The 11,777-nt window shown below is 48.2% G+C and overlaps 1 protein-coding gene and 1 non-coding gene across 2 annotated transcripts; both read left to right on the top strand.

Annotated features, from left to right (window-relative positions):
• Positions 1 to 1,484: 1,484 nt before the first annotated feature.
• On the top strand, positions 1,485 to 1,566 carry TRNAS-CGA (transfer RNA serine (anticodon CGA)). Its single transcript has one exon. It is a non-coding gene; the product is annotated as a tRNA-Ser (tRNA).
• A 7,300-nt stretch (positions 1,567 to 8,866) lies between these two features.
• LOC142194178 (olfactory receptor 1496-like) lies at positions 8,867 to 9,814 on the top strand. Its single transcript, XM_075263194.1, has one exon. It carries the CDS (start codon positions 8,867 to 8,869, stop codon positions 9,812 to 9,814), a length of 948 nt encoding a protein of 315 aa, XP_075119295.1.
• The last annotated feature ends 1,963 nt before the right edge of the window (positions 9,815 to 11,777 follow it).

Below are 11,777 nucleotides of genomic sequence, written 5' to 3'. Positions count from 1 at the left end.
AAGGAACTGAAGCTATGGACTGGCCGCCCGTTCCCCAGACTTGAATGCGACTGAGCACTTCTGGGACATCAGGTCTCGCTCCATCCACCAACGTCACATTGCAAACTCCGAGGCTGGCCTCCCATTGCCATGACGGACAGAAACCTTGTGAAGGCTCCCAGGCCTGTCTGTAATGATTTTCTATTGCAGGCTACTCTATGTAGCCTGCAAAAGAAATGATGTTTTTAGCATTGGCACATCATAACACATTAGCATTGTAATGTATTGCACTGGTGATCAGGCTCCCTGGGAATCAAGACCTCTAGGGGTTTCAATTAAAAGAAAAAAAAAGTTAAAAAAAAAATATTAAAAAAAGTTAAAAAATTTTTTAAAATAAATAAAAAGTATTAAAAATTCAAATCACCCTCCTTTCCCTAGAACACATGTAATCCCCGTACACGGAAGTATAAAAAAGTTACGGGAGTCAGAACATGGCAACTTCTAGAAAAAAAAATAATTCGGCACAGTTTGGGATTTTTGTAAAGGGGTTAAAATGTAAATAAAACCATATAAATTTGATATCCTCGGAATCGTAATGAAACAGAATTCACATGTCATTTTGGCTGCACAGAAACAAATCCCATAAGAGAGTCGCACAAATGCAGTTCCCTGTCGTCCTCAACAGCGGCACAATGTGGGGTATTTCTGCCCCTGTGTGCTGGTAGGACAGGCGGATATTTAATTAGCCAATCAAATGCGTGGCAGGCCCTATAAGAGGGCACAAGAACCTCCCCTCTGCGTGTTTTTTTCTGTCCTGTGTGGACAGAGGACAGGTGGGAGGACTTGTGTCCTCTTTGAGAAGCTCAGCAGGATCACTCACCTCCTGAGCGGTTGTTTTCTTCTTGTCACCTTCTGTGCCCTGCGGGGAGAAGGTGCTTGTTAGCCATGTGTGGCTACCCCCCTCTATCCCCCCTGCCCCCCCTCTCCTCCGCTTCCCCTGCTCCTTGTGACTTACCTGACATTTTGGTGAGAGTCCGGGGACTCCGCATGCCGCCTCTGGTGGCCGCGCGGACTGCCGGCGGGTGGAACCACACTGTTGTGTATCCTGTTCCCCGCCGGCCGCTGTAAGCGCGCACTTCCGGTTTTGCCGGAAGTATCATAGCGCCATGGCAACGGCCTGGCGCTGGCGGCCGCTCACTCAGGGAAGATTCAGGCCTTATTAAAGGCCGGAAAAGACTGAGAGATGTGGGGGTAAGTGCCCGTGTTAAGGGCCTCTTGGTGGGGGGGAATGTATATCTTTGCAGACCCCTGATTACAGGGTTAGTTGTCTGGGCAGGTTGCCTCACCTGCTTTGATTGTGGCTCCGCCCACTTCCAGCCGGCCAGAATTAAGAGGCTGTCTGGCCTGGTGTCAGAGACCTTCCTGCAGTATCTGCTGAAGGCGTGCGATTGTGGTGTTCATTGATCTTGAACTCTTTTCCAGTTTGCAAACTTTATTGGGAACCGGCTGTGATGGCTGAGTGGTTAAGGTTTTGGACTCGAAATCCAATGGGGTCTCCCCGCACAGGTTCAGATCCTGTTCACAGCGCCAGCCCGGCTAGCTCAGTCGGTAGAGCATGAGACTCTTAATCTCAAGGTCGTGGGTTCGGGTCGCACGTTGGGCGCCAAGTCACCTCTCTGTCCGGTCTACAGGACCTGGTAAGATTTACCCTTTTTTTAAAAGCTGGTATGATGTCATGCTGACAGTGTTGCATGGTCTATTATCTCTCTCTGTAGGATATGTCATCCTCTACTACCCCTCCTGGGGATGGTAGGAGGAAAACCTCTTCCAAGAGGAAACATCTTTCCTGCTTCGATTGCGACACACCGCTCCCTGATGGTAGGTAGCGGCTTGAAAGGTTGTGCCCTGCGGGGTACTACTGGTCCTATAACTTGCCTATTTTCAGGCTATGAGTGGGCCCGTTGTCGCGGGTGCAGAGGTCCTCCACCTGTGGAGCCCTCTCCCAGAGATATGATGGCATGGGTCAAGGAGATGGTGAGTTTGGGCATCGCTTGGGTAAATAGTTTTTCCCTTGCTTGTACTCTCCTTTTTGTTTTGCAGGATGATTCCCTCAAAGGGATCCATTGCACCTTGTCTCAGCTCACCAGGAGACCATGCTCTGAGCTCCGTTCCTCGTCTCTCCCCCCCCCTTGTAACACCTGTGGGTGGCAGAGGATGATTCCTCCGAGGACGACTCAGTTATTCCAGCAGAACTGCGTTCCATTATGAACAAACGGGCAGGCTGCTGAAGTCCATCCGGTCTACAGTGGGCCGAGATGTTGACGGGGAAGCCTCCACGTCTGCCTCTGGGGGACATATTGCCTTCCATGCGGACGCCACGCTGACCGACCTTATGGCGCAGCAGTGGAAACAGCCAGAGAAAGGACATTCGCTTTCCAGGATCTTCAAGAGTTGTTTCCTATTAACACTACCCAGTGGGATTCCTGGGGGCCTCCCCCGAAGGTGGATTTGGCCGTAGCAAAGCTGTCCCGCAGAACCCTGGTGCCCTTGGAAGATGGTTCAAATCTTCTGGACCCTCTGGATCGTAGGGCGGACTCCGTTCTGAAGAAGGTCTACTCAGCTTCCTCCGCGCAAGCCTCTGTGGCCATAGCCTCCTCTATGGTTGGTGACTTTTTGCGCAACCGCTTATCCGCTTTGGAGCGGGATATAGACTTGGGCGTAGACAGAGATGAGATTCTGGCCTCTATGAAAAGAGTTCATAGGGCTGCAGATTATTTGGCGGAATCCTCCTGCCATCAATTAAAAATCTCCGCCAAATCTATGGCGTTGTCTACTGCGGCCCGTAGACCCCTTTGGCTAAAGCCTTGGCGGGCAGATTTTGCGTCTAAAGCAGCACTCTGTGCTCTCCCCTTTGAGCCGGGAAGGGTGTCTGGCCAAAGCTTGAACGCCATTATGGAGGGATTAGCTGAAGGTAGGGGAAGGTCCCTACCTCAAGCATCCAGGGGCAGACATGCTCCCTCTAGAGGCAGAGGTTCTTCCTCTAATTATAGACGCCCTTCCCAACAACGGCGTTTTAGATATCGCCCTAGGGGAGCTGGTCGTGGCGCTTCCAAGGAGGACACCAAGAGGAAGCCTGAGTTTTGACGTGGGGCAGCTCCCTGTGGCCCCCCTTCCTGGGAGGACGTCTTTCCTCCTTTTCCAGAGCATGGTTCACCCATATCCAAGACCCATGGGTGTTGAAGATCATACAACACGGGTATCACATCGACTTTCATCTTCCACCTCCAGATCGGTTCGTTTCCACCCAAACTCTTCCACCTTCTCAGCAGGCCAGTCTAGAAGCCTTGGTTGATGAATATGTTACCAAGGGCGCCCTGGAGAAGGTACCAGCCTCAGACCTCGGTCTGGGAGTCTACTCCCCCGTCTTTCTGGTCCCCAAGTTCACCGGGGGCTGGAGGATGATAATAGATCTGAGGTACCTCAATCGGTTTATCAGGAAGAGGTCATTTCGAATGGAAACCGTGGATTCCGTGGCTGTGTTTCTTCAGCCAGGAGAGGTGATGGTTACCCTCGATTTGAAGGACGCCTATCTACATGTCCCCATTGCTCATTTCCACAGGAAGTTCCTCAGGATTGCCGTCGCTATGGCCGGCCACAGGGAGCACTATCAATTCACAGCTCTGCCATTTGGCATCACATCCGCCCCACTGGTATTCACCAAGGTGATTTCTCCGGTCCGCGGCCCTCAGACTTCAGGGTCTTTTCATCGTCCCTTATCTAGACGACTGGCTACTGAAAGCTCAGTCTCCTGCTGCCCTCCTCCAGCAGCTCAACCTTGCCATCAACTTCCTACAGGAGTTAGGATTATCAATTGGGAGAAGTCCGAAATCGTTCCATCCACCTGAAGAAAATTCCTCGGATTTATTGTGGATTCAGAAGCGATGCAGATCTTCCTCTCCAGTCCAAGGAAGGAAAGAATCCAAGCCAGTGCACGATTCCTATTGCGCACTCGGCAGGTAACCATCCGGACCGCCATGAGAGTCCTGGGCCTGATGTCATCCTCGGCCAGGGCGGTGCCTTGGACTTTATGGCATTTGCGTCCCCTGCAGATGGAAGTGTTGAGAACCTGGAACAGGTCTCCACGGGGATTGCACAAGAAGATCTGCCTTTCTCCCGCTACCCGTCTTTCCCTCAGATGGTGGATACACCTGAAAGACGGAAGGTCCACGGTCCCGACAGTGTGGACCCTGTTGACAACAGATGCATCCCAGTGGGGATGGGGAGCCCATTGTCAAGACAAAACTGTACAAGGACGATGGAGATGTCCGGAGCTGGGGTCATCCAATCTCAAGGAACTCAGAGCAGTGTACCTGGCCCTAGTACACTTTGCCCCAGAATTGAAAGGCAAGTCTGTCAAAAACCGGTCAGACAATATGACGGTGGTAGTCTATATAAACAAACAAGGGGGCACCAGGTCACCAACCTTGCTGAGAGAGACGAATCTCATATTTGCCTAAGCGGAGAAGAATCTGGTCCAGTTATCCGCTGTTCACATAAAGGGCTCCCTGAACATAGTAGCGGATCAGCTGAGTCAGGGTATTACCGTATCAGGAGAATGGTCTCTCAATCCAGACGTATTTCAACAGATCGTCCAGAGATGGGGTCTCCCGGAGGTCGATCTTATGGCTACCCGACTCAACGCCAAGGTGGGGACCTTCTGCTCTCTGTACCAGGAGGACAATCCCTTGGCGGTGGATGCCCTGTCCATCCCATGGAGGTTCAGGCTGTTTTACATATTCCCTCCAATTCCAATCATACCGAAGGTATTGATAAAAATAAGACAGGACCAAGCCTCGGGAATAGCCATAATCCCGTTCTGGCCAAAAAGGGCTTGGTTTGCTCAGCTCATACAAATGAGTCAGGGCATATATTGGAGGCTTCCCCAACTCCCAGACCTGGTAACCCAAGGAGAGCTGAGATGCCAGGATCTGAGGAGACTCAACCTGACAGCCTGGAGGTTGACCAGTCCCTATTGAGAAATAGAGGACTGTCACAAGCCGTCTTGAAGACCCTATTTCATGATCGGGATCGGGATCGGCTGGAAAATGATCGGAAATCGGATTTTGAGATCGATCCTGAAATCTCAAGATTGACTCAACCCCAGTTATGGGGTTTGGAAGGCGGGGAGTCAAAAAACGAAAAGTGAAAATCCAAAAATGCCTCCGGCAGGAAGGGGTTAAAAAACCGGGTTCATTACGGGCTGTTTGGCCCATTCACTAGCTAAACCTGTTCCCTTAACTGTCTCTGCATTAACTATGATGATAGAAGTTACTCGTTGTCTCAAAACATGTTACCGCACGTCCCACAAAAATGAGCCCCATGAAGATTTTTTGAAAGTACAAAGTATCAATAAATATTACATATCTCACAAAAAACAAGCTCCATAGCATCCAGCTGTAGCTAGGCATTCCCTCAACTGGGGCAAAGGCGAGGTTCACTCCCCATCAGTATTTGGCTGTGGCTTCCACCACTGAGGCCTAGGTGAATGAGTCTAACCAGTGCGCAGTCTCAGGCCGCGGCCTCCGAATCAGCTGCAGAATCCGCCACCAGATCCAGCAGGCAAATTTTTTTTTACCAGCCTCCCGTTCCAATTAGTTTCAATGAGAGGCAGAATGAGGGAAGAACCTGACGATGACTTAGGGGTGAAATCCACTGCAAAATCATTGCCAGATTCGGTTGTGTGAACAGGGCATGATATTGGTAATAGTGCAATGAACACTTTCTTCTGTATTAATAGAATCGCTCAATGCAGAAACAGAGTGAACTCCGACAGATAGAGATATATATATACAGGCGATAACTAGCACACACTGGGCCCCACACAGAATAGAACCCACACCTTACTGGCCCCACAAAATTTACTGCCCCATTTACACACACTGTAATGTCCAACAGTCGCCCCTCCACACAGTATGAAGTCCCACAGTGGCTCCTGTACATAGTATAATGATCCATAGTGGCCCCTCCGCACAGAATAATGTCCCGTACTGGCCACTGTACACAGTATATACAGGGAACAGGTATTGAGATAGTCAGGACCTATAAGTATCTGGGCGTGCTCCTCAACAATAAACTAGACTGGGCTGATCACCTGGAGGCGTCGCACAGAAAGGGTCACAGCGGACTCTACCTGCTCAGGAGGCTGAGGGCCTTCGGAGTCCAGGGGACACTTCTTAGGGCCTTCTTCCACTCTGTGGTTGCCTCAGCCATCTTTTTCGGGGTGGCCTGCTGGGGGAGCAGTATATCAACCAGGGACAGAAATAGACTTGACAGGCTGATCAGGAGGGCCAGCTCTGTCCTGGGGAGCCCCTTGGACCCAGTACAGGTAGTGGGTGACAGAAGGACACTGTCTGTGGTGACCTCCATGTGGGAGAACAAATCCCACCCCATGTATGAGACCGTGATAGCACTGGGCAGCACTGTAAGTGACCGTCTGCTTCACCTCCTTCACGGTATAATGTCCCATATCATCCTCTGCACGCAATATAGTGGCCCCTTCACACAGTACAATCAGTGGTATAACTAGGAATGGCGGGGCCCTGTGGCGAACTTTTGACATACACCCCCCAAAGAGGGGTACATGGGAGTGCAGGCTGTTTGTGAGCGTGGGGTGTAGGGTGATGTGGGGTGTAGTGTGTGTATAAGCAAGAAAGGAAATGGGGGTGCAAGCAAGAGGAGGGAATGGGGGTGCAAGCTGTGTGCGAGCAAGAGGGTGATGTGGAGGGGGGAACCCCCATTCCACCACACGCTTGCTCACACACAGCCTGCGCCCCCTCATCACCCTCTTTGCTCACACACAGCCTGCATGCCCATTCTCTCCTCTTACTTACATAGAGTGGAATGGGGGGTGCAGACTGTGAACAAGAGGGGTACATGGGTGTACAGGCTGTGTGTGAGAAAGGAAGGAATGGGGGTGCAGACATTCTCACACACAGCCTGCACACGCATGTACCCCTCTTCCTCACAGCCTGCACACCCATTCCCCTTCATTGTACACTGACCTGTACAATCCATTTAGCTCTGCCCACACAATACTTCTATTGATTCTATCAGTTGGTTAAAGGACCTTTGAGGACGTCACGTCACAGGGGCAGGAGATAGAAGTTTCTTCTGCCTACTCTCATTATGCAAGTTCCGGCAGGCAGGAGCCCGGACAGCAGGTGGCCCCTGCTTGGATACAGTAGTGCAGCTGGCAATTGCTGACTTCACTACTGTTAAAAGATGGACTGTGGAGGAGACAGCTCCTCTCCATCTTCAGGCAGCCCCCGGCACTGCAGGACGTAGGGCTTGTTATCTGCTGGAGTTACTCCAGCAGGTAACGGCCTTTTTTGAAAAAAAAAAATCTGCAGCAGTAGCAGCTGTCACCAGGCCTCCTAGTGTCCCGGGCCCTGTGGCAGCTGCTACCACTGCTACCCCCATAATTACGCCCCTGTGTCCCATAACAGCCCTCTGCACACAGTATAATTTATCACACTGTCCCAAAGCAGACCCTTCACACAGTACAATGTCCCACAGTACAGGACCCTGTACACAATATTATGTCCCATAGTGGCCCCTGCACACAGTATTATGCTCCATAGTGGCCCCTCCACACCATATAATGTCCCATAGTGGCCCTTGCACACAGTATAACGTCCCACAGTGGACCCTGTACACAATATTATCTCACATACTGGCCCCTCCACACTGTATAATGGCCCACAGTGGTCCTGTACACAGTATAATGTCCCAAAGCACACCAGAAACACAGTATTATCTCCCATAGTGGCCCCTGTACACAGAAGGGGTACTATGTCTCATCAGGAAGGGACTCATTAGACCATACATGCCCTGCTAAGAATTCTGGGTAAAGGATATGCAAATAAGACCTCCTTGATATAAAAGAGAGATGTGCTCTAGTGCCACCTTTGAAAGGATCTCACAATAGATCAATCTTTGGTTTTCATTAAAAGCAATTGCACAATGTGGGAATAACCAAGCTGGAATAAATCCTCCAAAAACAAAGACCCATGCCTATACAATTGTTTCAAAGTTATTGTATCCATCAGTGCCGAACAGGGGACTTGCTGGTTGGGTAGAGGTGTAAGCCATGGGTCAGAAGGGGTAATATGTCCCAATAAGGAGAGATGGTACAGGGCCTTTATAGACCATGCACACCCTGCTAACAATTCTGGGCAAGGACTATGCATAGTATCCCATGTGACTGGGTGTCAGACACAGACCAATCTGATAGTGATGACCTGTCCTGTGGATATGTCAATGTGGAGTGTCAATTATCTTCAGATCCTGGACAACCCTTTAAAAAAAAAAAGCTTCATACCCTGTGGATCTGCCATAGATATCTTATCAGATGGATAACTAGTTACATAGACCATAGGCTTTGCCCAGTAGGCGCCAAGGCGCAGGAAACATTCTGACTACATTGTTTACTCTGCTATTCTATTGGTTTCTGTATAGAATGATGACGTAATATTATAGACCCCTCCATGGTTCACTAAGCCTAGACATACCCTGCACCTAAGAACTCCCGAGATCCTCCATTATGTTACTTTGTGTCTTTTGTAAATCTCAGCAATTTCTGTAATGTAAACAGATCATTAGTAAATCATTCTTGTCACTAATGAGCTTATTAGTAGCGACCGGTGTCTGGAGGGCGAGTCCATTGGGAAGATGTCTCTGATGTCCCTCACTGCTCATCTGTCTTACTTTATTCACCAGAATATCCTACCTCCAATACAGTATATGTCTATATAAGATTCTGTTTTTGGTAGATCGGGTCAGTGGATCTTTCACTAAATCTATGTGTATTTGAGCAAAGTCTTCAACAATGGACAATGTGTCCTTGGTCTTCAGCATCCATGAATATGTTCTCTTGGGTCTCAAGGAGATGGAGCACCTGAAATACTTCTACTCTACAGTTGCCCTTGTAATATATCTCATCACAATATTCTTATGTTCATTAATTGTATATGTTGTATGGACAGAACAATCTCTCCATGAACCTATGTACATCTTCATATCTAACCTGGTATGGAACGTCATGGTTGGCAGCTCAGCCTTCCTCCCCAAGCTGGCCATAGACTTGTTCACTGGATCTTCCACCATCTCGTTGTCAGGATGTCTGACCCAAGCATTCTGTATTCAGAGCTTTGCTTCTGTAGAAATATTAACTTTCACCATCATGGCCTATGACAGATATCTGGCTGTTGGTTTTCCATTGAGATACCACTCTCTGATGACCTGCAAGAAGGCTCTACTGTCCTTGGTTATCATGTGGTTGGTGGTCTTGATTAGCAGGTTGGTTGGTGTCATGCTGGTGGTCAGGTTAACATTATGTGGTAATAGTATCTGTAATGTGTTCTGTGAAACTATGTCTCTTATACATTTGGCATGTGTCAGTACGGCCGTCAATGACGCATATGGAACGACTTGGACCTTGCTGTTGATCGTGGGGTCATTGGTGATTGTGATCTACTGCTACATAAGGACGTTTCTTATCTGCATGAAGATCTCAGTAGAAGCCAATCAGAAAGCCATCCATACATTGGTGACCCACATTATCACATTCTCTACGTTCATGGTGACCACTCTATTTGTCAGTTTCAGGTACAGGTTAAATGGTGGTACCCTGTCTACAGTCACCCACGTTGTAATCTCAATAGGTGGTCTGACGGTCTCCATCACCCTCAATCCTCTGATCTATGGGATAAGAACAACAGCTTTGAAGACAAAGATGATTCAGACCTTAAAGCAAAAATTGGGTAAATCCAAGTAGTTATTGGTTTCTTCTTGAGATCGTTTCATATTTAAGTGAACCCTTAAAGTGCCAACGTCCCACTAAGTGTTCTGTAACTTGGGTGGTAAAGGTTTGTTTTTTCACTTCTGTGAATCCATGTTCATGGTCAAAGATTACAGATACACCTTCCATAAGCTGATTCCGCAGTCATGTAACACCAGCGATGTGCTCAACCATCATCCACTATTTCTAGGTTTCCCACCAGAGACAACAACAATGGAACATCACATGTCATCATTTACATAGAACTCAGTCTAGTCCATATCCATATCCCATAGATCCAGTCTACAATGTCTGTTACACATGAAGCTAATTTGTTTTATTTTTTTATACACTTAACCCAAGGAACACTGTGAGAATAATGTTCTTTGACTTCTCCAGTGCGTTCACCACCATTCAGCCAGGGCTACTGAGGGAGAAGCTGAACCTTGGTGGTGTGGACCACCACCTGTCCAACTGGATACTAGACTACCTGGCAAACCGCCCTCAGTATGTGAGAGCCCAAGACGGTGTGTCTGACACTGTGATCTGTAGTACGGGGGCACCACAAGGTCCAGTTCTTGCCCCATTCCTCTTCACACTGCACACTGCTGACTTTAGGCACAACTCCTCCAGCTGTTACTTACAGAAGTCCTCCGATGACTCTGCTATAGTCGGCCTTATCACTGATGGTGACGATAGGGAATACAGAGACTTAAACCAGGACTGTGTGTACTGGTGCCAGTGCAACCTCCTCAGGATTAATGCTGGGAAGACCAAGGAGATGGTGGTGGACTTCAGTTAGCGGAGAAGTGCTCCAATCCCGGTGGAGATCCAAGGGACATGTATTGAGATAGTCAGGACCTATAAGTACCTGGGTGTGATCCTCAATAATAAACTAGACTGGGCTGATCACCTGTGGTCTGCTGGGGGAGCAGTATATCAACCAGGGACAGAAATAGACTTGACAGGCTGATCAGGAGGGCCAGCTCTGTCCTGGGGAGCCCCCTGGACCCAGTACAGGTGGTGGGTGACAGAAGGACACTGTCTGTGGTGACCTCCGTGTGGGAGAACAAATCCCACCCCATGTATGGGACCCTGATGGGACTTGGCAGCACTGTAAGTGACCGTCTGCTTCACCCCAAGTGTGAGAAGGAGCTATCGGAGGTCCTTCCTCCCAACCGCGACTGTATAATCTACATCAGACCAAGCGAAGATCTCCCCACACAGAGAACTAAATGATCCTGAAGTCTTGTTTCTTTCTTTTTCTTCCTTAGCTGCTTTTGATTCCTAGTATTTTTTCTCAGCATATGTGTGTCTACGTCTGTAATATATTACTGTGTATTATCCTGTATCTGTATTACTATGCTGCTATAACATCTTTGGGACTATTAAAAGATTATCTTATCTTATCTTATAAGTATCCATATCCCTGCAAATGTTTTAGGCAGGTGTGGAAACAATACTGCACTGGAAGAATGCTTTCAGAAACAGAAGGGTTAATAGTTTATTTTGTCAATTTGCAAAATGAATTGAATGAAAAAAAGAAAAATGGAAATCTCATCAATATTCGGTGTGACCTTTGCCCTTCCTTCAGTTCTTCTCGGTACTTGCAGACAGACTTTGGCATAACTGGGCAGGGAGGTTGTTCTTGCTGCCATCTTGGAGAATTCAAGGCATATTTTTACAGCACAAGATGCAGTTTTAAAATATATTTTTAGCAACATTTTATTTTTATTACTTTACTCTTTTCTTATCCCCTCCTCCCCTAACTAAGGGGCTTAACCCTTCAATCATTACATCACTGCCTCCATAGACTTCAGTACAACTGTATTGCAGTCTATGGTAAAATCCTTACATAACCATTGAGGCCGCAGACAAGACAAAAGGTTCTTTAACCAAAACATTCTGTATTCTATCCTGTGTTACTCTGTACCATAAAGCTCTTAGATTTGTTGCAATT

This window comes from Leptodactylus fuscus, chromosome 2, assembly GCF_031893055.1.
Source record: "Leptodactylus fuscus isolate aLepFus1 chromosome 2, aLepFus1.hap2, whole genome shotgun sequence".
NCBI classification, from domain to species: Eukaryota; Metazoa; Chordata; class Amphibia; order Anura; family Leptodactylidae; genus Leptodactylus; species Leptodactylus fuscus.
Note: the sequence above shows the minus strand (reverse complement) of the source record. Positions and strands in the feature narration are given on the sequence as shown.

Coding starts and splice junctions, on each gene's coding strand:
- LOC142194178 (XM_075263194.1), top strand. CDS start 8,867: ATGGACAATGTGTCCTTGGTCTTCAGCATCCATGAATATGTTCTCTTG.